Below are 25,670 nucleotides of genomic sequence, written 5' to 3' on the forward strand. Positions count from 1 at the left end.
TTTCATTATTTTCTTTGTTGCCATGTTTTGTTTTATGATTGTGCTATTCTGTGATAACCTACAGTTGAATATGAATCCCATAAGAAATAATAGAAATGTGTTTTGCCTGCTCACTCATGTTTTCTTTAAAAATGGTATATATTATAAATTCTCCAAGGGTATGCAAACTTGAGCACAACTATACAGTTCATACAACTGTATCACGAACAATTCTTCTGGCAGTTGTGGCTGAAATCTTTCTTGATCTAGAAAATTTCTTGAAATTAAACTTTAATTGCCAATTAAACCTGTGTGTGTCACCTTGTGTGTCTGTAAAAAGGCCAAACATTCAAGGGTATGTCAACTTTTGATCAGGGCCATTTGGGTGATTTCTGTTATCATTATGATTTAAAAAGGAGCCAAATATCTATGTGATGATAAATGGCTTCATATATGATCACTATCCTTAAATAAAAGACAGTTTTTTTGCATGATCAGTCATATTTTCAAAATCAATGCCAAAATTTCACAATTTCTGCCAGGGTGTGCAAAATTTTGAGCACAACTGTATATAATATATTCATATTCAAATCTATGGATTTTTTTCAAGTAATACTTAATTAAGTCAGCTTGATATTTCCAGTAATGACAACTTTATGGTTTTCAGTGATGCAATGTATTACCTTTCTCAGTAACTTGTGTAGTTATTGTCCTCCCTGCATGGTGAAACACAATATTTATTAATTTAGAAAACAATTTCAAATGTATTACATATAAGCACACATTCTAGTGATGGTGTCTTTCCCACGTGGAACAGAAAGAATGAAGGGATGAAACTGAACTTACGGATGAATGTAAGTGGAATCTCACGGTATGTGAATCCAGATTGAAACTACACACAACCAAATAAAAAAAATGGCAAACCATCCAAACATACAAAGAATGCATAACTCAAAATGTTCCTATGGGGCAAAGATTGAGGTTTTCAGATATGATGTGTGTTCTGCTGTACCTTCAGCTGCATGTGTTTAATGAGTCTCTTCAGCAGAAACAATATGTCTTCACGGCCAACTGGTAGATCTATGAAATGTTGCAAAATTATCTATTTAGCTCTTGAGACTATTGCTTATGCAGAACAGTTATATAAGAGTGTGAAAAGCAGATTTATACTACATATAGTTCAGACTCAAAATTTAGATTGGATTTATTCTGACAATGTCATGTTCACATTCATTGCACAATTTACTTTAATCATGTTAATCATTTAATGCCTGTAAAAAAAATCTCCAACACTTTACATTCAAACTTAAAGATAGACACATTTTCCATTCTGTAAATAATTTACCTGCAGGATATAATATGGTCTTAACTACATGGATCACTCCATTGGATGCCATAAGATCAAAATCTGGAACATCCACAGAGTTCACATGGATGGAGTTGTTAACCTGGATATAAGAAGGGTGTTAATCTTTATCATTCACTTTTTGAAAATTGGCAATAATGGTGTTTACATTTAGGGGAGGCTGTTGAGGGATGATCTTAGGCTTTGTTCAGACAGACAGCATGCAATACTTGGACATATCAAAGTCAGGGAGATCTCTCTTCACTGCTTTATCAATAAAGGAAATTTACATTTACAACACTGACCTCTGTTTTCAGTAAAGGAAGTGTCTGGATATTAAGAATCCTATTGTTTGAGGTTGTAGAGGGAGATTAGGGTGAAGGAGGTTCTGTGATCTAAATTACGTTACATTTGAGTGATAGGAGTAAACTGTATGTAATCTTCGACCTTATCGGTGTAGCAAATACACACCAACCGAAAGACAAAGCATGCAATAGACTCTCAATCATACACATACACAAACAAACATACTAATGCAACATGCATAGTGCCAAATTGGATGATATGACACAGGAAAATATATAAAAGTACAATCAAGACTCAGTGTTATCCTGTTGTTACCATTTCCTGTAAAGGTTTTGTGTGAATTTCTGAATTTAGTTCAGGAGGCTTCAAGAGCAGACACAGGAAATTTGTCCTGTGTATAAATGCACTGTCTGACCATAACAGCATGTCAGGCCCTTCCTCTCTTTTGCCAGCATAATATTAGTATTGGCTCAGATTTTAAAGCAGTTGAGCAGTTTAATCATTGAGTGAGGAAAGGCCTCTCAACTTCAATAATATAACTGGAATAAAATTAATTATTAGAAATATTTACCATAATTACTGTTGGGAAAAGGCATTAGACATTACTGATATTAGAGGAAAAAGCTATGTTTACACTAAATAAAGTGTGTAATCAGATACATTTGATTTGTTAGTCCCTAATAACCATGATCAATTGATACGATAGACAGTGTATAGTACAACAAATATCTAGTTTTTGCACCAATATGTAGTGGAATCTCCAATCTAAAGTGCAGAATTCCCACATCTTTTGACCAATGAATTTAAATTATTTTTGTAGATCATTACAGGATAATGATTTTTAGAAATCGTTTAACAGAGATTGCACTCACAAAAAGAAATTCCAGGCCAATTAAACATTTTAGACCAGAGCATAACTTAAAATGTATATTTACTGTTGAAATGTCCATGATTTTATTCATTTTCATGATTTTTTCTGGCCTGGAAATTCGAACTTCCACCGAAAGGGAAAAACTATTTCACCCCCTGTACAGTAGGCGACACTGTTGCTGTTCTACAAACATTTATACCAGTCTCCTGTCCATACCCATAAGCTGTCAATGCTAGAGATTAAAATAGTGAATGCTGTTAGCTAATAGCTGTTAGCTAAATTTGGTGGATGATGACAGTAGCTGTTTATAAAACAGACTGTGAATTATAAATATGTTGACACAATTCAGTATTGATGTGATTCCATCACAACCGTCATTTTGATATATCGATGCGCTATTGTTTTATAATAAAAGATTGTATATATTTTCTGTATAACCAAGTTACTTTACACTAATGAATGGGTCTTTTGCATTATCTCGAACATTGTCTAACATTCATTTCTTGTGTTATTGTAGTTTAGCTAAAATTACACAGATCAATCCTTAGTAGTCGGTGTTGTGCTGGGAGCCGGACGTTTGCTGGATTCCATCACTAAGATAACATTATCTAGTGTTGCATACTGTTTGTTGTCACTGTTGAATAGCGGAAGAGAAGCACTGAGGCAAGGCTCTCGGGAGCGTGCATAAATGTCATATCTTTTGGATTTTCCCGGCAAAAGTGACCCGCTCCCTTCGCATGAAAATCAGTCTACAGGCTTTAATTGGCAACCTAGGAAGTCCAGGAAGAGCTCATTTTATAAGTTGTGTTACAAGCCGTTCACACATTGGCAAAAAAAAGCTAATATTACATGAAAATTGTTACATACTGCGCCTTTAAGACAAAACACCATAAGCAGACTTTCAAAAACAGACCGGGTTTATGTTTTTACTAGTCCAAAGGGTTCATGAACTAAAACTAATACGTTTTTAAGTATATCATTTTAGGGGGAATGTATCTGCCGCACATTCAATCCCTGTGTTTGCCAGTTGATTAGCGCCACCAACGTGCTGGAATGAGCAACTGCAGTGACTCTGGAAAAAAAAAAAAAAAAGCTCTTATCTCATTGGTCAGTCCATTTTCATTGCAGTCCGAAGGAAAAAAATCAGACCACTCTCCATAAAAAAAAAACCTACAGATTATCGGCAGACGATATGTCCGACCTGGTTTGAATAATGCCATGAGAATCCATTATTCCCGTTCAAAAGCTTGTTCAGAACGAACATTCATACCAAAAAAACGGTTTGGTGTGAACAGGCCTTTAGATGACTAAAAGTGTCAATCAAAAATAATGGGGTACTTACAGAGAGCACTTGGAGGTTGTTACCCTGGATGGTCTTGAGAAGGTTAGTCACTCCACCCTCCAGCCCACCATTTATAAAGACGCCTTTACTAAAATGGTACAGTAGGATTGTCCTCAGGGTGTTGATATCACCTGGGGAACAGCGAAAAGTCACAGTTTTATATGGTCACCTGTTAAGCATGAGTTGGACTTGTGTTTGTGTAAAAACAGACGAAAAGTAATGCAAAAATTTGATATAAAGTAAAGAACCAAGGAAAAGTCTGGAAAACAGATTTACTTTTTAAAAGAGCGATGTCTTGCTCTGTCAGGCTTTCAAAGGCGTCATCAAGAGGAGCAAATAGTGTGTATGATCCCTCCTGTTTCAGCAGATCTGTCAGCCCTGCACTCTCCATCAGAGACAGGAAGATTCTAGAACAGCATAAGGGAAAAGAATTTTCATTTTTTGGTAAACAATCCCTTTAATACTCAATTAATAATAATATATCATAAAATGTTATGATGATAATCTTACTTAAAGCGTCCATCTTTCAAGAGCTTTTCATAGATGGTTGTTTGGGCTGGTTGGATCAGTGACCTCATGAGATGAAGGACTCCGTTACTGCCCTCTCTGCTGCCTCTCACCAGACATGCATTCTCAATACACACAGCCTAATAAATACACATGGAAAATGAACATGTAATCCGGTGCACGAGGAAGAACATGATACAACAGTTTTGTGTAGGACCCTTTACAGAGCATTGAGAAAAAATGTAGTCAGTCAGGGAGAAATTTCAGCTCTAACAACTCACCTGATGAATATAAACAAGAGTTTTAAACTTAACTGCCAAAGACCAGTGCAATACAGTGGTTGGTAGTACAATTACAGTCAGTAGGTAGTACCATTTACACAGTAATAGTTTGCAGGTCCACAATTGTTTTCTTATTCTCTTTCTTAGACAAAAACACAGTAGAACTCTTTCTCTCACTGTGCGATAAATGAAGACTCTGAGCAATTTTCCTCCCAGGGTTTCAAGCAGTTGGCCATTGTAGAGTTCACTCAGAGAAACCTTGAGTTTCAAGATGTGGTTTTCCAGAATAGTCTTCAAGAGACGCTGGTCCATAGACATGACCTCATCTGCAGGACAAGTGAGGAGAAACTATTTGAAATTCGAATTGCATCATAAGACAAACCTTACATGAGTAAACAGATAACAATCAACCAAAATTAACAATACGGAATCAGGGTTTAAAGTCCTGGGGCTGGGTTATTGAAAATCATCTTAAGAAAAATCAAAAGAAAGTTCTTAAATATATTACTAGATGTTTGTAAGAAATATCTAGCTATAAACATTGACCGTTTAAGAAAAAAGATAAGAACATTCTTTTTTGGGAATACAAAATATTCTTAAAATCATTTTATAGAGATCACAAAATGCAATTTCTAGCCACTGAAACATTTTAGAGCTGAGCATTACTAGAAAAAGTTATATTCAATAGAGATAATTACATTACTTTTTAAGACTTATGCATTTTTTATACATTTTCATGAATTCTCAAGGCCAGGAAAACACTATTTTGAATTCCCTGATATTTCTTGTAAATAAAAAAAAATTAAAAAATTTTTAAAAAATAAAGAACGTTCTTAGTGTAAATTATAAGAAGTTTGTAAGAAGGTACATTCTTTAGCTATAAACGCAACCTAGTCTCATAGAATAAAAGTTACTATAAATACATTTTTGCAAATCGAGTTTTACGTAAGTTTTGCTGCAGTTTCCTGGTGAAATTAACACTAGAGGCACTACAATAACTGTGCATTTTATTCTCTTTCACACAAATCACTGGTACTATGGCTGTTTATGACTTTATAAAAACTTATTTTTCGCTCTATTACTCACACCCTGCTATGTTATATCAAAACACTAACTGTAATCCATCATTTGAAAACTATACATTTTAACGCCTGTATTAAAGACTCACCTACATTTACACAGTTATTCCAAAGTGATTAACTTCTGCAGAAGCTCACCTGCTAGAGTGTTGGACATCGGTCTTGGAGATCAAACCTCGAGCCCAGCCAAGGATGCTTGAAACGAAAGTGAAGCGAAAGCACCATAGAAGCGTCACGAAATTACATGGTTGCTTCAGTAAATGTGTTTTTCATGTCGAATTTGATTTTAAAACACTATTGGTTAGGTTTAGGCATAGATTAAGAGTAAGGATGTCTGTTTTGTTCACCACTCATTTATCTTTTAAGACACTATTGGTTAGGTTTAAGTTAAATGTTTAGGATAGGGAGGTACGTTTACTCACTAACATCCATCTAATATTCACCTTAAAAGCATTGTCTTATTACAATACCATTTCACTCGCTTTTGGTGCCCCCTGCTGGAATTTTCACTGGGAAACTGCAGCCAAACGTGTAATGAAGCACATAATTTTGGTTTCGCAAAAATGTTGCCATTGTCATGTACATTTTATGAAATCAGGCTGTATAAACTTTGAAAATTTAAGTAAAAATATCCAAACAGTCTTTTCGGGAATGGAAAATGTTCTTAATTTTTTAAGAAAAAAAAAAAGTTGTTAAAAGAATTTTATTTTTAAGAATGTTTTGTGAATCCAGCCCCCTGTAAGCATTCGTAATAAATTATACAAATTATAGAATTGCAAAAACACCCACACAATTTATAGTCCAATAAAAGCACACAATTACTTCCACAACTAATTAGCCTAAGTGTCTGAACATACAAGAAGTCTTCTGGCAAAACCCCCCTTTTTAGAATCATCTGACCTGTTATAAAAGCTACAATAAATTTATATGAAAATAAACATAATATTCTGTATCAATCACAATTAAAAAGTGAAAAGACTGAAATGAAAAACAGACCAAAGGTACTGTAAATTTTCACAGTGCATAGACTTCCTGAATTTTGCTTGTTGAGTCATCAAGCAGTTAGTCTCACCAGAGAAGGCTCCGTTCAAGGGAGCAAGAACAGTGTACTCAGTTTCAGGCTTCAAAGCAGCAGAGAGGCCGAGCTCAGACACCATGTCACTGAAGACGCTCTGCGACTTGTCCACAAGCTCCATTACCTGTTTGGCTACAGGAAGGATGGAATTGAAGCAATCAAAGCATTATACATACTGCAAAGTCTTGACCACTTTTGAGGAAAGGTTTATAACTAAAGTGTGTCACTGATGTTCTAATATCCAAAACTCTACTTGCACTTACATTTCTCCCTAGCCCTAAAAAGTTGTTTTGGTTACAGTATATAATGTACGAAACATACATGTACATATTTTTATCATGTGGTTTACATTAAAAGAACTTAAAAAGTTAGCAGTAAAGCAGTCTAAAACTCACCCGAGTCGGGCATGAGCACCTGTTCGATCAAATGAATGACGCCATTGCTGGTGGCAATGTCCTTCTTCAACACCATCTTGATACCATTAACTGTAAGACTCTCACCATCACATCCAATCTCAATGTTACTGCCTTCAAGAGTCTCATACATGGACCCTGCTATAATGGCCTCAGAGCATTGGACTGAGTTCAGGAGGTGGTACTTCAAAAGTGCTTAAAAAAAATAACCAAAATAAGAGAGATGAATAAAGGGTAAGTGGCAGATTTAAATATAATCAGTCAGGTTTGAAGGGTTAGTTCACCCAGAAATGAAAATTCTGCCATCATTTACTCACCCTCATGCCATTCCATCTTTTTTTATTTGCTGAACACAAACTAATTTTTAGAAGAATATCTCAGCTCTTTAGGTCCATACAATGCAAGTGAATGGTGACCAGTACTCCAAAAAGGAGATAAAGTCAGCATAAAAGTAATCCATAAAACTCCAGTGATTTATTCAATGTCTTCTGAAGCGATCCAGTTGGTTTTGGGTGAGAACTGACCAAAATATAACTCCTTTTCACTGTACATCTTGACAGAACGTTCCATGGCGATCATGATTTCAAGCTCGATTATACTTCCTGCGCATGCGTCAAATGCTAGGAAGTGTAATCAAGCTTGAAATCATGATCATGCATAGAGACTGCAATGACAAGATGTACAGTGAAGAAGGTGTTATATTTTGGTCTGTTCTCACCCAAAACCAACTGGATCGCTTCAGAAGATATGGATTAAACCATCGGATGGAAACGGATTACTGTTGACATGACCTAAAGAACGGGTCTCTAAAGAGAAAAAAAAATCTCAACACAGTAACAGGATAGTGTTCACATGTTAATGTTAAAAAACATCAATATGTTTGATACATGTTTAAATTATTCAAATGAATATTTGGTTAAATTTTGTTCTCTTACAGTTTTACATGTTTTATCATTATGCACATTATTGTCAACTGAAATAAGCTACTTTTGGTGACTAAAATTACACAACATTTTATTATGCATCAAAAGGACAAGACTGAATAAATATGACTTAACACTGTAAGCAGTACAGTTACTTCACATAGACTAAGTAATGTTTCAGGCTATAGAACTTTAGAGACAATAAAAACAAAGAAGCCGATGTTCTCTGATGGGACATCCACCCAGTTCTTCCTGTGCAGAGGCAGTCTGATGGAAAGTGGAGACTCTTAAATCATCACAACTGTGATATCACTTTCCGAGCAGCTGAGCTTTCTCGCTGATTTTGTGCATCTGTTTGAGCAGTAGGTGTGTATATGGCATTGTGACAACAGTGCTTCAAACCAAACCAAAATCCAAATCAAATCCACCTCTCTATAACACTTGCTTTAAGCCAGATATGATGTAATGGGGACATTTCAAGACCATGAGGTTTTTCCTACTAGCTTTAAAGATGAGGGATGCTAAAAATTAAACTATTCAAACTACACAAGAGTGGCAATGAAGAGCTGTTATCTTCTCTAATGATTAGCATTTTCACTTGCCGCATTTACATCAGTGGGTGATTGAATTAATTGGCCTCAGAAGAACTCTGATGTTTACAACAAAGCTGGACTTTGCTCTGAAGAAACATGAGGGTGACTGATGACAATTTTCTTTTTTGGGTGATCTGTAACTTTAATTATACCATCTTCTTGGCCAATATTTGCTGCCATTACTCCCAAAGTGAGATTGTGTCAAGAGGATTCAGGTCAAATAGATATACTTTTGTCAGATACAACACTTATACGTAATTGACTAACCACAAACTGAAGACTGTTTTCCCCCCAGCATTTGATAAAGTATTATTCAACATTTAAGCATTTCCCACCAGGAACCGTTAGAGGCTAAACTTGATTTTGGATCCCTCTGTGGCTGCGGCCACATCTGCTGTTTGCCCACTGTCTGAGAATGTAACACTGCATAACTGGACAGTATTTGTGGAGTTTACTTAAAACTGGAGGGTGCCAGTCTTTCAAAACTTTGAAGATGATTCTTTCAAGTCCAGATTCACTCTCTCTCATCCTGTGGATGTGTCTTATTATTAAATGATTTTGTCTTGATAATAGTCATACGTATGGGGTATAAACAGCATTAGATTAGCATAGAAAGCGAAACTTAGCAACAATTTATGGTATTAAAACCATTTAATTTGCTTTGCAAACTCACATCAAACCAGCAGTGGGTGTTTGATATAAATTCCGATTGGGATCTTATGTGGATTCTGATAATGAATTATTATAGAGAGATGATGCTCGTTCATATCGCATTTGCGTATGTATAAAAATAAAGATGAATGATAATTCTCTCTAAAGAAATGTATGAATTAATGCAAACAAATATGCCTCCAATGCAAGGCTGTTCCTGTGAATGCTGAATGTAGTAATGGATTTTAAAAAAGTGTAACAAGAAAGTGTTTAACATGCATCTCCACTGCGTAACGTCCAACCAGCAAGTCAATATTTTGGTGGCATCCTTTTGTAGTTGTCTTGCTTCATAAACCAGCATTACCAAAATGTCTATTCTGGTTGACCAGCATTTTTGGTTGGTAAACAGAGTGGCTTTGCTATTCCACCAGCTAGACCAGCACCAAACCATCTTGGATCAGCATTCTGTAAATGAGCTTGGTCTAAACTGCAGCTGGTCTTTTTAATCAGGGTTCACTTTAAGTCTAGAGATGATATTTTATGATTCACTACTAGAATTTGTAATAATATAATAAAAAGCATGATGATTACCTTGAAGTATGGTTTTGTCACTCATAAGTCTCTCCAGGACATCTCTGTCTACTTTCTCAAAGGCCTCATTGGTTGGAGCAAAGAGTGTATAGTGTCCAGGCTTGCCCAGTTGGTCCAAGAGACCAGATGCAACAGCAGATGCCTAAAAAATAGGTCACAAGCAAAACAATTCATACACTCCTGCTGAGGAAAAAAATAATTCATAATGTGTTCCTAGCAGAACTCCAAAGATTTGTTTAGACAAAAACACTTAACTAAGAAAACTTTTTATAGTGTTTTTCCATCCAGCAATGTTTTTTTTAACAATTCCACAGTCACAATAACACTTACACTCAATGAAGTGAGCTCATTGTTGGTTTCAATCACATCTTTAATCGTTTGGCCTACAACGTTGATGACCCGATCAATGACATGAACGACTCCATTAGTGGCCACCTGGTTGCCGTGAATGATCCTGGCACAGTTCACAGTAACAACCTGAAATACAATAATATATTTCCGTTTAATGACTTTTTGAATGTTAGTTAAGGAATGTGATGCTGATCTAGGATCATTATGTATTCACAAGCAGTTTGAAGGAAAGAGATACATACTCCATTTGAGTAGTGATTGATATAGAGGCCCTGTTTGTTATACATCGACTGAACAGTCATATCATTCTTCAGGTCTTTGGTGAGAAGACGTTTGTTGACCATGTGTCTGTGGAGTGTATTGTAGAGCTCTCTGTTCCCACTGCTGACCAGGGAAGCTTTCAATGTCTGCAAACGTGAAAAAAGACCTTTAAATAAGAGCATAGTACTGGGTTAAAAGTTAGCATGACTGTATGTTGAAATATGCCTCTTTTAATTTATGGCAGTGTAATGCTGCCAAACATGTTTAATACAAATAACATTACACTTTTAAATGTATGTGCTCTTGATGCACCATCAACATTGCTGCACATTACATTAATTATGGTGGCTTGACATACTGTTATTCTACAAACCTTTTTTTTAGGGTTTTTTCAAAATCCCTAAACAAAGAACTACATTTCTGACCGTAGCTCCTCCTAGAGATTTCAAGCTACAGTGGCAAGAAAAAGTATGTGAACACTTTAGAATTACCAGCATTTATATATAAATAAAAATCTGGTTTGATCTCCATTTAAGTTACAATAATGAACAAACACAATTTGTTTTAACCAATAACACCAAATTAATGTATTGTTCTTGTACATATTGAATACATCATTCAAAAATTCACAGTGTAGGTTGGAATAAGTATGTGAACCCCTACGCTAATGACATCAATAAGCGCTAATTCGATTCAGGAGTTGGCAAACCTGGCATCCAATTAATGAAACGAGATTGAAGGTGTGGGTTAGAGCAACTTTGACTTATAAAAAGCACTCAAACATTTTGAGTTTGCTATTCACAAGAAGCATCTGCTGATGTGAACCATGCCTCGCAAAAAAAGAGATCTCAGAAGACCTACTATCAAGAATTTTTGATTTGCTTAAAGCTGGAAAGGGTTACAAAGTTATTTCGAAGAGCTTAGATATTCATCTGTCCACGGTTAGACAAATTTGTTATAAATGGAGACGATTTAGTACTGTGGCTACTTTCCCTAAAAGTGGCCATCAAGCCAAGATGACTCAAAGGACACACCGCAGAATGCTCAATGTGTTAAAAAAGAACCCTAGAGTGACACCTAAAGACTTAAAGGAATCATTGGAACTGGTTAACATCTCTGTTCATGAGTCCACTATACGGAAATCATTATAAAGGCATGATGTCCTTGGCAGGACACCATGGAGGAAGCCGCTGCTTTCCAACAAAAACATTGCTGCGTCCCTGAAGTTTGCCAAAGACTACCTTGACACTCCATAATGCTACTGGGAAAATGTTTTGTGGACTGATGAAACTAATGTTGAGTTGTTTGGGAAGAACATGTAGCACTACAAATGGCATTAAAAGGGCACTACATACTACATTTAGCAGAAGCTTTTATCCAAAGCGACTTACAATGCACTTATTACAGGGACAATTCCCCCGGAGCAACCTGGAGTTAAGTGCCTTGCTCAAGGACACAATGGTGGTGGCTGTGGGTGTGGCTGTGGGCCAGTGGTGAAGTACACTGGAGGGAGCATGATTTGGGGCTACTTTTCTGCTTTGGGGTCTGGACCGCTTGCCATCATTGAGGGAAAAATTAATTCACAAGTTTATCAAGATATCCTACAAGATAATGTCAGGGTGGCTGTGCACCAGCTGAAGCTCAGTAGAAGTTGGGTGATGCAGAAGGACAATGACCCTAAATATCAAAGTAAATCCACTACAGAATGGCTTAAAAAAAGAAAATCCACCTTTTTGGAGTGGCCCCAGTCAGAGCCCAGACCTTTACCAATAGAGATGCTCTGGAATGACCTCAAGAGAGCTGTTCACATCAGACATTCTAAGAATATGGTTGAGCTGAAGCCATTTTGTAATGAAGAATGGTCCAAAATTCCTTCTGAATGTTGTGCAGGTCTAATCCGCAGCTACCAGAAACACTTGGTTGAGGTTATTGCTGCCAAAGGTGGATCGACCAGTTATTAAATCCAAAGGTTTACTTATTTTTTACACAGCACTGTGAATGTTTAACAGGATGTTTTCAGGAAAAATAATGAAAGTTTATAATTGTTTGTGTGTTGTTAGCTTAAGCACATTGTGTTTGTCTATACTTGTGACATTTTATGACCAATTAATGCAGAAAACGGGTTCACATACTTTTTCTTGCTACTGTACATTTACCAAACTCGGAATAGACTTTCTGACTGTTCTGAAATAGCGTGCTATATCTTTTCTAACTGATTAGTTTAACAATTTTCACACAGTGGATGATCAAAAATCGGAAAATCACACATACTTACATTGTCAGAAGTTTCAAAAGGAATGCTTGTTAATTCAAACTCTGTCAAAATTCAAATGCAAACAAACCAACAAAAGGCCTTTGATCTGTTTTAAGTTGCTCTCTCTCTCCCTCTCTCTCTCTCTCTCTCTCTCTCTCCGATGCTCTATCTGACTATCTAAGTGACAGTCTTCAAACTTAAAACTTTTGAAATTAGTTCAAACTTTCAGACAAAGGCTTTGTCAAATCAACATTAAAATGTGTCTTGACATACTTTACCTATCTAGTTATAAATAGCACATTTTCTATTTGCAACTAGTGTAAATAGTACAATACATACACTCAATTCAACTATCATTCTCCATCTCTATATTACACTAAGAACAAAGAGGATCTTATTATTTACATTTGGTAGAAATATAGCAATGTTTCAATTACCCCTTAATACAAAAAGCAAATTACTTCTATTGACTTCTAATAATGTGAATAGCATCTACCACTACCTGAACTTAGAGCAAACATGATGTTGTTTGTTGCTATTTACACTTGGTGCAAAAAGTGTTTACACTAGTATGAATAGTCTTATTTCTAATAAGTTCCATTCAGTGCTCCAAGGTTACTCTTAATTTCAATAGGTAGGTTTGGTAATTATTCATATCTTTGATCAACCATGAATCCCAATATGTAAATACCACAGCTCAAATGAAGTATACATGGCCTAGTGTATGACTCACTGGATCTTGTTCCCAGGCATCATCGCTTGGTGCAAACATTGTGTAAGAGCCAGCTCCCTCGATTTCTTCCTTTAGTTTGGACTTCTCGGAATACTCTTGGGTGATCTTGGCGTTTACAAGACCAAGAGTGCCATAAATAGTGTCAATAGGGGCCACTGGTTGGATGGGAGAAATGTACATAAAATAAACAAATAGTCTCAAGTACAATTTTTAATGTTACACAAACACAAATTAGTTTGAGGTACAATTACAGCAAATATTCCAAAGCCCTCTTTTTGGGCTCTCTTCACATGATGTCAGGACACCCTTAAGTCTAAATTCAAGAATTTCTGAGGTTTCTTAGGATAAGGATTTTTCAAAAAACTTGATTTGTCAATGATACTTAAAGGGATATTCCGGATTCAATACAAGTTAAGCTTAATCGACAGTACTTGTGGCATAATGTTGATTACCACAAAAAATAATTTTGACTCGCCCCTCCTTTTCTTTAAAAAAAGCTAAAAATCGAAGTTACAGTGAGGTTCTTATAATGGAGGTGAATGGGGCCCATTTTTGGAGGGTTTCAAGACTGAAATGTGAAGCTTATAATTTTATAAAAGCACTTACATTAATTCTTCTGTTAAAAATCATTTATTATTTGAGCTGTAAAGTTGTTTAATTGTCATTTTTACAGTCATTTTAGGTTTTAGGGTTTGTTGATGGCAACAAAGTTGTAAAATTGGCTATAACTTTACATAGAAAAGGTTAGTAAGTGATTTTATCACACTAAAATCATGTTAACATGCATATTGTTTACATCTTGTGGCTATACTTTTGAAACAGTGAGTATTTTAACGTTTATGGATTGGATTCACTTCCATTGTAAGTACCTGAATGTAACCCAGATTTTTGCTTTTTTAAAGAAAAGAAGGGGCAAGTCCAAATACATTTTTGTGGTAATCAATATTATGCCATAAAAGCTGAAGATTGAGGTTAACTTGTATTGAACCCAGAATATTCCTTTAATGATAATTTAAATTGTGTGGTTTATTGAGGAGAGATGTGCTATTATTTTTCTAGGTGATCTAACAGTATTTTCGCCTGGTAAATGATAAAATGGACAGACACAATCCATACAAAATCCCTAACAACTGCATAGCAACACCCTAGTAACCACCCAGAACACCCTAACATCATGGCAGTGACTCACATTTTCTGTAAAAAATTTAGAAATCACATCACTAATTTTCTTCAGAAAATGACAAAAATCTAATGATGGGATAAGTGAATACAAACCTGCAGGGCATCCATGCTTCCCATCTAGCTTCATATAACCTGGGCAGCACTCATATAAAACCACCCTGCAAACAATAAACAAAACAGAAAGTGCCAAAGAATTAAACATTATCGTGATCACTGCATATTCAAATGAAAATGCTGGATTGCGATGATGATTCCCTCTATTATACTAGTAATGGTGAGTCAACTCCAAAAGAGTCGATTCCTTGACTCTAATTCGTCCTTGAATCGGAGTCGACTCTAATACAGGAATCGATTCTTTTGTTCGATTCTGGACAGGACGTTGTGTCAGCTTGTAGTCCAAAAACCCGGAAGAGAATTCGCCATGGGTTCCCTCTGGATTTTCCTATGGGTTTTTATAATGGGGTTTTTGTACTTATGATAAAAATAAGGTATGTGGTAAACATTATTTGATGATACGTGGACGTTTTGTTCTACAACATAAATTACACACTTTCATAACTCAAACGTGAATTTTGAAGCCGTATTGAATTACATACTTTAAAAATTCACGTTTGAGGTATTAAAATCTGAAATTTACAGTGCCTGGCCAAAAAAAAAAAGTCGCTGTTTGGATTTAAATAAGTAGATACTTAAGAGCCTATGATTGGATCATTATTGATGTGATTAATATGTTTCAACTGGCAACAGTTCTTTTAATCCTAACTGATGAAGTGTGTAGCTTCTCATTTCTTAAACAACCATGTCGGAAAACGTATCCCATGGTCATGGAAAAGATGTTACTGTGTTTCAGAAGGGGCAAATTATTGGCCTGCATCAAACAAGAAAACAATTTAAGGAGATTGCTGAAATCACTGGAATTGGGTTAAGAAATATCCAACGCATTATTAAAACCTGGAAGTATAGTTGTGAACCGTCATCTTCAAGTAAGAAATGTGGTCGGAAAAAAATCTTGAATGATAGTGATCGGAGATCACTAAAACACTTGAAGTCACATCGTAAAAAAATCGACAGTAGAACTCATGGCGATGTTCAACATTGAAAGTAAGAGCATTTCCACTCACACAATGTCATAAGAGCTGTGTGGCCATAAGAAAGCCACTTGTTAGTTAGGCTAATTTGCTAGGGAGCATAAAGATTGGACTGTGGAGCAATGGAAAAAGATCATGTGGTCTGATGAGTCCAGATTTACCCTATGCCAAAGTGATGTGCCCATCAGGGTAAGAAGGGAAGCGCATGAAGCGATGCACCCGTCATGCATAGTGCCCACTGTACAAGCCTCTGGAGACAGTGTTATGATCTGGGTTGCTTCAGTTGGTCAGGTCTAGGCTCAGCAATTTTATGCGGCAATAAAATGAAGTCAGCTGACAACCTGAATGTACTGAATGACCAGGTTATCCCATCAATGATTTTTTAATTCCCTGACTGCACGGGCATATTCCAGGACGACAATGCCAAGATTCATCAGGCTCAGATTGTGAAAGAGTGGTTCAGGGAGCATGAGGAATTATTTTCACACATGAATTGGTCACCACAGAGTCCTGACCTTAACCCTATTGAAAGTCTTTGGGTTGTGCTGGAGAAGACTTTACAGAGTGGTTCGACTCCCCTGTCATCAATACAAGATCTTGGCCAACAATAAAAGCAACTCTGGATGGAAATAAATGTTGTGACGCTGCATAAGGTTGTCGAAACTATGCCACGAAGAATGCACGCCATAATCAAAGCTAAAGGCGATCCAACGAAATATTAGAATATGCAACTTTTTTTTTGGCCAAGCAGTGTATGTTGTAGAACAAAACGTCCACATATCTTCAAATAATGTTTACTACAGACCTTATTTTACACATAAGTTCAAAAACCCCATTATAAAAACCCATAGGCAAATCCAGAGGGAACCCATGGCGAATTAGACTTCTGGGTTTGCCTACAAATTGACATCATGGCTGAACAGCTCTATTTGTATAGTATTACACCAATGCATGGGGCAGTGGCTGGAGTAGATTCTTCTAATTTGTCTAGTTTCTATTTGACAATGAAATAAATTATTTCCGACCCAGCCTGTTGCTATTTATTTTCCCTCTTAAAATTGGATATGATCAGCAACTAGGGAATTACATTGTTACCGGTCATTTTGAGGTAGCCTAAAGTTACGCAGTGTCATAAGACTAATTTGAACAGTACTAAATGTGCGCTGTTATAATAGCAGGAGTTTATATCTTCATGTCACACATTTTAAAAACTCTAAAGAGAAAATAAAATCTAGCCTACATTTAGTGTGCGATAAAGACTACAATCTTGACTGGGCCATCACCAGAACATATGAATAGGAAATACTATTATCTACAACGTACGAGTAAGCTAGTAATATTTTTCAAAGCAATAACCACATCAAAATATCTTAATTAAACCAACTGCTATTTAATCCGTTGAGGTCGAGACTGCAGTGTTTAAAAAGTTGCCGTTTTCAATTTTTTTCCAAATTCCATAAAAAAGCGATTTCACGTTCCATACTGTACATTCCATTAAAATCAAATTAATTATTTTCTTATTTGATTACGTCTCCATATTATGCTTATTGATCATTATTGAAGTTAATCGAGCAAGAATATATGCACAATTTGTTTTTCCATCGGTATGGAAGCCATGTAGATTCAGCTTCTCCCTTCCAACTTACAGGTATAGTTACGATTTGGGTAGGAGAAACTGACTTGGAGTCACAAAAAAACTTCAAATCACAGAGAAGCAATCGGACACAGTAAGCAGTGGATTTAGCAAGCTATTTACAAGTGAAAATGAATGATGATTTTTATAATTCCATTGATTTTCCAATCACAGCTGACAAACAATTTTGGTGGGTGAAATATATCACTTGGGAAGGCACTACTAATGGCCACCCCTGGTGATGGCCCTGAATTTTGACACAATCCTGATTAAAAATAAATGGAGTCGAGGAGTCGATTCCATCGGCTCCAACGGCTGGAGTCGGGAATCGGAGTTGATTCCAAAAAACTCGAAATCGTACACCCCTATGTTATACTCTTTAAAATATTTGACTCTGTCCCCAATTAATTCCCTTGTTTTAAACAGAATACATTTAAACTTAGTTCATTCCAGTCCGGAAAACTCTTTGATCAAACTTTTTTGAGAGTCATGTTGATCCCATGCTGAATTACCTCAGTGTGCCTCATTATATTGTAAATGTACTATATACAGATGTGACTTTTTCGAATCAAACACATTTGTTCAAACATCTGGATTTTATCTGGATTTCTTTTGGATTAAACTTCATTTTCTTCCACTTTTGCAACTCAAAATTAAATTGTGCGTTTTGTCCAATAGACTCAAAACTGTTGGGCACAATATGCATGGCTACAAATAAGATACGTATCCATTTAAATCTGGAAATGTAATAAAAGACCCTCTCTGCCCACATTCCTAGACACAGATATAATCAATTTATTACAGCAAGACAATAGGCTTTTTTCTTTAGGTTCTTTTCACAATGCTTTCAACAATCTACTTACTGTGTCCATAAAACTTCAGGGCCCTTGTTACAGAAAAAAATATCTGTAAAATCTTTTGAAATCACCATGGTGCTTACTAAACAGATTAGATACAATTTTAGAGGATGTTTCTGTAATAAGGTCCCAGGTTCCAACATACTGCCTCAACAGCAAGTCCTTACAAATTTGAGTCAACACAAGAGGGCAAAGACCCAAATCTGATCCAGTCCTCACACAGATAGTATACTTTCTCAAACGCATGAGGTCACCTGCCCGTGGGCTCTTTTGACAGCCTAATGATTGACGTAACTCCTCCTGGTATCTCCTCAGTGTATCTTGCATGCAATGGGAAGAATGCAAAAGGTTCCAATGGTTAGATCATAAGTTTATAGGTTGATATGATCATACTGTGAATTCAGCAACATTAGGTTGAAAGTTTTGCTGCTGAAATCGGTCAGTGCTTACTGAAATTTGAACCACTGCCCCCCAGTGGCAAAAGCTGGAAGTGTTATTAAGGAGAAATGTCCAGAGATTGGTTCCAAAAGCGAGTTGTTTTACTGCATCATTGGAGTAAAATTTTTTTATTTTAGAGCGAAAAGGCAACCTCCCAATCGCATTTATCATTGATTATGTGAACATTATTTCTTCCTGGTTTCCATGGCACCAGAACCCATGTCTCGGAGCCTGCTTGTGCAATGTGCTATCAGTAACACCTCAGGATAGGAAAACACATATGAATTGATGCAAATATGTCTAATGGGGATGCCGCTTATCTGTAACTCGGCAAAATGGGGTCAATATCAGGATACTAGAACGTTCGGTAGCAACATGCCGAGTTCCTCTTTGATCAAGTTGGCAAAATGGCAAGTAAAAACAATATAATACTTGTTTCACAAATATAGTATGTTGAAAAAGCTGGTGAGGAAAACAAAGATTCTTTCCTGTCTTTTTATTTAATTATACCCATATAAAGGAATATTCCGGGATTTAATCCAAGTTAAGATCAACAGACAGCATTTGTGGCATAATATTGATTACCATAAAAATTTATTTAGAATCGTCCGTCCTTTTCTTTAAAAAAAAAAAAGCAAAAATTGAGGTTACAATGAGGCATTTATAATGAAAGTAAATGGGGCCAATTTTATGGAGGGTTTAAAGGCAGAAATATGACGCTTATAATTTAATAAAAGCACTTAAATAAATTCTTCTGTTAAAACTCATGTATTATATGAGCTGTAAAGTTGTTTAAATTGTAATTTTTACAGTCGTTTTAGGGTTTGTTGACATAACATCGTAAAATTGAATATAACTTTACACAGAAAAGGTTAGCAAGCGATTTTATCACACTAAAATCATGTTAACATGCAAATTGTTTATGTTTTGTTCTTGTGACTATACTTTTGAAAAAGTATTTTAATGTTCAAAAATTGGCCCCCATTCACTTCCATTGTAAGTGCCTCACTGGAACCCATATTTTTGCTTTTTTTTTAAGAAAAGAAGGGACGAATCGAAATTAAAGTAAAAATAAATTGTGGTAATCAATATTATGCCACAAATGCTGTCGATTGAGTTTAACTTGTATTAAATCCCGGAATATTCCTTTAAAACAAATTAATAATGAAGGGTAAATACACTCTGAAAAGATGCTTTATAACAGCTGTCTGCAGATGTTGTTGATGTCATTCATCCATGACTAATATCTTCCCTCAGTGGCTTTTGTGTGAGATCTGTGGTTTGGTGAATTATCATGCCATGCAGCTCTGCTGTTTGTCAGATAGTAGTATGGCAGCAAACAGACAGCAGACACAGCACAGATTAAACCACTCTCTTTCTCTCTCTCTCTCTCTCTCTCTCTCTCTCACCATGATAGGGTCTACACACAGACATTGCAGCTGCACAGAGTTCATCCCTTGACACTGAACAATGTTCTCAGTGTCGTGAAAGGAAGGAAGCCAGCAAGACCCCTGAGAGAGGTCAGCAGGCAATAGGGCTGACTCAAATTTTCCCTGTAAAGCCAGCAGAGAGACGACAATCTGGGCAGCTTCGGATCTTCTCTTGCCCAGAATGTAGTCAGTTGGAACTGGGGGCGACACCAGGCAGTGCATATCACAGCAGGAGAGATTTGAGTTGAGTCGACCTCCCAGTAGACACACATTTAAAAGTGTTTTCACATGTTTCAAACACTGACCAGCACATAGGCTATAGCCATGGATGCTAGATCAGATCCAGCAGAAAGAGCCTACTGCAGGTGAGAAAGCAGGTGATAACTGAGCTGAGAGAAAGAAAAAAAAAATGCCCACACACAAAAAGATGGTTCAAACTCTTTATTAAATTCCACACACACGAAAAAGATATATTTTCGACTCCTGTGTATACATTTTTTTTGGATGCCATCATATTATTATACAATATACACTCATTGAGCACTTTATTAGGAACACCAGTACAGCTACTTATTCGTGCAATTATCTAATCAGCCAATCGTGTAGCAGCAGTGCAATGCATAAAATCATACAAATACAGGTCAGGAGCCTTAGTTAATGCTCACATCAACCATAAGAATGGGGAAAAATGTGATCTCAGTGTTTTTGACCGTGGCATGATTGTTGGTGCCAGACGGGCTGGTTTGAGTATTTCTATAACTGCTGATCTCCTGGGATTTTCACACACAACAGTTTCTAGAGTTTACTCAGAATGGTGCCAAAAACATCCAGTGAGCGGCAGTTCTGTGAATGGAAATGCCTTGTTGATGACAGAGATCAACAGAGAATGGCCAGACTGGTTCGAGCAGACAGAAAGGCTATGGTAACTTAGATAACCACTCTGTACAATTGTAGTGAGCAGAATAGCATCTCAGAATGCACAACACATCGAACCTTCAGGCGGATGGGCTACAACAGCAGAAGACCACATCGGGCACTTTATTAGGACCATATATTGTTCCTAAAAAAAGTGCTCAGTGAGTGTATGTATTTATTACACAGCTCTCTGAAATACTCAATTCTGACTGGTCAGTGGCGCCATCTAGCTGCCTGATATTTCTCAGTAACAACCACACATCCACTCATCCAACCGCTCATCCTGGTATTGTGAGCCATCTTTCCTGCTTTCTTTTTATTTTTTTCATTATTTATTCATTTCACTTTTATCAAAATAGAGTCATGTCAGTTTGTCTGAAAGAACAAAACACGTTCCGATGTACTATGCACGATTTACACGTGGTCGAGAGCAGGTGTAAATTTTGTTCATACCAGCAAACGTTTTGAAAACACAAAAACTTTAATGAATCCGAGAATTTATGCCAGAAAGACTTTACGAAGGATGTTCACACAAATTCGTTCTGCTCGTGTTTAATGAATGAGGCCCAATGATTGAAGACTCACTCATAACCTAAAAGACGCTCACTTGTCGCCACCTACTGGTGCAAAAATAATCTGCAAAATTGAACGAATCAGAAAACAAATCTGAACAAATCTTTTTAGCGAACTAATTCAAAAGCCTCAAGTCACTGGGATGAATTAAAGCCTCCACTCTTTGGAAAGCCGCAAATGCAAAAATACAGCCGGAACTAACTGTTGTATAAATGGAAATGTATCAACACAAACTGAACCATGGTGTTATGAAGAGAACAAGAATAAAGGGTGTGCATCAAGACACAGGCATTTCTTGAGGCCAAAGGTTTTTTTTTTCTTTCAACAAACTGAAGTTCTCTGCCAATGAAAAGCTTTTGTCAAGCCTGAAAGCTTTACTCTGCCAATTACAAGTCACCAGTCCCTTAAGACCTACAATACATCAAAGGCAGATAGAGCCCAGAAACAACCTTACATCATTCTCTCTATGTGCACTGCAGAGAGAGAGATCGAACTGTAACCCAAGCATTATGCAATAAACACGTCAAGTCACCTCACATAAACTGTGGTTTATCTGGCATAAACAAGTACAGTTGGAGATACTTGGCTGACAAATGTCATTTCATCCTACAGTGAGCTGAGATACTTTTTTGTAGGGTTTTGTATCATTAAATATCTTGCTTTAGGGAAGCGCAATGAACTATATTAATCTTGGACCAGCTTCTCTTAGTCTAAGTCTAACTTTAACCCTCATATTCTGTTGTGATTATGTAAAGAAGACAGGGTTTAAGCATTACAAGATACAAAAAAAAACCTAAAACAAATTTGGATTTTATAAAATGATCTTCTACCAACCCATCAGGTTCATATGCATCTGTTTCATTCTCTCAAAGTGGCACCTCCCTGAACACACCTGACAGTACCAAACAATCCTGATAAATGATATCCATCACCCTGAGACCCACAGGCACTGTGTTACGGGGACCTTTGATCTCTGATCCAATCATGGGCAGGAACCCGGCTAAAGCAGAGGTGAGAAAAGCACTGGGTGACTTACGCCTTTTTGCCGCAGATGGATTTCTTGTACCAGTTCCTGCATGTGCTGAAGTATTTTTTCTTGGTCCCCATGACCTGTTGTAAAGCGCACACATTGGGCCTGGAGAACAGAGACAGGGAGGGAGTGGGGGTTAATAACACAGAATTAAAAAGAAATTAGCCTCTGGCGAACGTTTGAATGTAGATAACTGCATACTTGACAGACTCATAAAACTCAGAGGTGTTCAATTAGGCAGATAATTATAGAGAAGTCTTGTCAAATTGCTTTAAAGAACTGACTGAACATAGCTTCTGACTCTAAACATTTATAAAATTTCTGCCATTTTAAATCGTGTTGATGATACATTACATGCACTTCTGTTTTCACCAGTAAAAAGGATCAATTACAAATGACGTATTATTAAAATATAAAATGTATCAGCTTCAATTTCCAGAATTACAAGGATTCAAAACTGCCACCAAAACAAAAATGCTCCAGATATTTATAATGTTGGGGCAAAGTGTTTTTTTATTTATGTTGACTTGTTTTTATAAGTAACAGTCATAAAATTTTATTTATTTGAAGAACTTGATGTAAATAAGTGGCATGTTGTATATTTTTATATGGTTAGAAAAATGAACTCATAAAAGGAAAAAAAAAATAAAAACTGAAAATCTATTCGAGGGTGCAAATATTGCTCCTTAATAAAAAAAATTAAAAGATTCTGCCACTGGTTCCCAAACATCTCTTCTAATTTCCCTCCACAAAGGTGAATCTTTAAAAAAAAGTCAGCCCTTACCCTTCATTCTTTGCCCTGATACGACTGTGGGAGACTATCTTGTCATATGCTGAAGAATCCACCTGATCCAGGGAGGTCAGTGCCAGGAAGGTAAAGGTGGCCATAAACAGGAGTATCATTTTGGAGAGTCCCCTGCAGACAAAACACACTCCAAAAACAGAAGGAATGGGAGCGAACTATGGGGAAGCAGCCTTTATAGCACCCCTCCCCTCTCTTTCTCTGTCTCAAACACACACAATGACACATACACTAAGGAGGATTAATACAGAGAATCAACCTGTTTCATACAGAAACCGCCCCCTCCGTGTGAACCCTGCACGCCTAACTTTCTATTTTACACTGAAAAATGAAAATTCTGTAATCATTTACTCACCCTCATGTTGTTCCAAACCCATATGACTTTCTTTCTTCTTTGGAACTCAACAGGAGATGTTAGGCAGACTGTCAGCCTCAGTCACCATTCACTTATGTTACATCTTTTTTCCATACAATGGAAGTAAATGGTGATGGAGGCTGTTGTTTCATGGAAGAAAGGAAATCAGTTTGGAACAACATGAGGGTGAGTAAATGATGACAGAATTAACATGCCCAAAGTCGCTTATAATAAGCGGACATGGAAATGGCAAAACTCCTGAGCACGGTTAGCTAACGGACTCACATCAGAGAACCGTTCTGGTGGAACGCCAGTAGTGATGCTGCAACTCATGATTGGTCACTTGCTTTAGTCCAGTCTTATGATTTCGCAGCCCATTGTACAAAGGTGCCTGGAATTGTTCCTTTCAGGCAGCAGAGGGCCTAACCACAACTCCATCCCTAAACCTAATTATATAGAGCCTGTAAGGCTGAGTTGCCTGCCAGGAACAACTCGGGGCAGATTTCACATCACCACGGCAGAAAAAGAAACGGTAACTGCGCTAACAAGCACGTCTGGATCAGTACGGAACAGCATGGTTTTGCAGCGAGAACCATTTGGCCCAATGGTGGAAAAGCTGCTTAAAGGAATAGTTCACCCAAAAATGAAAATTCTCTCGTCATTTACTCACCCTCATGCCATCCCAGATGTGTATGACTTTCTTTCTTCAGCAGAACACAAATTAAGATTTTTAGAATAAGAATATATCAGCTCTTTTGGTCCATACAGTGCAAGTGAATGGGTGCCAAAATTTGAAGCTCCAAAAATCACATATGTCCACATGAAAGTTATCCATATGACTCCAGTGGTTATATCCATATCTTCAGAAGTGATATGATAGGTGTGGGTGAGAAACAGATCAATATTTAAGTCAATTGTTGCTAGAAATGCCCAGTAGGGGGCGGGGCGTATGCATGAAGAATGTGAATCACCAAAAACACAAGAAGAATGTGAAAGTTAAAGTGGAGATTGACTGAGCAGGGAGGAGAGTTTATAGTAAAAATGTACTAATATATTAATCTGTTTTTCACCCACACCTATCATGTAGCTTCTGAAGACAATGATTTAACCACTGGAGTCTTTTTTGCAGACCTGTGTGATTTTTGGTGATTCAAAATTTTGGCACCCATTCATTTGCATTGTATGGACCTACAGAGTTGAGATATTCTTCTAAAAATCTTCATTTGTGTTCTGCTGAAGAAAGAAAGTCATACACATCTGGGATAGCATAAGGGTGAGTAAATGATGAGAGAATTTTCATTTTTGGGTGAACTATCTCTTTAAAGTAGGTGCATTTTAACTTTCATCATAACAGCACATATTCTGTAAAGTATTACACCTTTTATATGCAATTCAACTTAAATCTTAAGTGACTCTATTTGACAACAAATGCTTTATCAGACATTTAAACCAACTTAATGACTCATCCCATGAGTTTTACAGGTGCTCTGTGGTTTGGTCCTTAGAAACAGGATGTGCAGATAAACACACTGCAGAATGCTACTGGAGCAAATCAGATGAAAGGATAATGTCCAACTGCACTGTTCTGTCTCCAGCCAGTTTTTTAATCGCTGGGCTGCTGTCTATATCTGGAATCAAACAGTTTAGAGGGATCTTGGATTAGGCCTCAGGCAGCCCTTTGGACAAGTCAAAGCCAGATGGGAAACTTTCAAAAGCTCCCAAGAATCTCTTTATGCATTTATCTCATACTCTCTGGCATGAAAAGGTGTGTGTGGGTGGAGGGTGTGTGTGTGTGTGTGTGGTGGGGGGGTG

General features: G+C 36.9%; 1 protein-coding gene across 2 annotated transcripts in view; it reads right to left on the reverse strand.

The window, feature by feature from the left end:
* LOC127433847 (periostin-like) overlaps positions 1–23,634 on the reverse strand; it is a 36,921-nt gene extending 13,287 nt beyond the window's left edge. For both annotated transcript variants that reach the window (XM_051686113.1, XM_051686112.1), the window contains exons 1-17: positions 23,486–23,634; positions 22,708–22,806; positions 14,831–14,895; positions 13,556–13,710; positions 10,550–10,714; positions 10,287–10,433; positions 9,957–10,098; positions 7,181–7,393; positions 6,783–6,917; positions 4,809–4,957; positions 4,354–4,490; positions 4,120–4,250; positions 3,844–3,974; positions 1,325–1,427; positions 992–1,059; positions 826–871; positions 663–695 (exon numbers count right to left, since the gene is read on the reverse strand). In XM_051686113.1, coding sequence (XP_051542073.1) covers positions 663–695; positions 826–871; positions 992–1,059; positions 1,325–1,427; positions 3,844–3,974; positions 4,120–4,250; positions 4,354–4,490; positions 4,809–4,957; positions 6,783–6,917; positions 7,181–7,393; positions 9,957–10,098; positions 10,287–10,433; positions 10,550–10,714; positions 13,556–13,710; positions 14,831–14,895; positions 22,708–22,806; positions 23,486–23,604 — 2,038 coding nt within the window. In that variant the 5' untranslated portion in view covers positions 23,605–23,634. The remainder of the gene's footprint in view (positions 1–662; positions 696–825; positions 872–991; positions 1,060–1,324; positions 1,428–3,843; positions 3,975–4,119; positions 4,251–4,353; positions 4,491–4,808; positions 4,958–6,782; positions 6,918–7,180; positions 7,394–9,956; positions 10,099–10,286; positions 10,434–10,549; positions 10,715–13,555; positions 13,711–14,830; positions 14,896–22,707; positions 22,807–23,485) is intronic.
* Positions 23,635–25,670: the final 2,036 nt, after the last annotated feature.

Source organism: Myxocyprinus asiaticus, chromosome 43 (assembly GCF_019703515.2).
Source record: "Myxocyprinus asiaticus isolate MX2 ecotype Aquarium Trade chromosome 43, UBuf_Myxa_2, whole genome shotgun sequence".
NCBI classification, from domain to species: Eukaryota; Metazoa; Chordata; class Actinopteri; order Cypriniformes; family Catostomidae; genus Myxocyprinus; species Myxocyprinus asiaticus.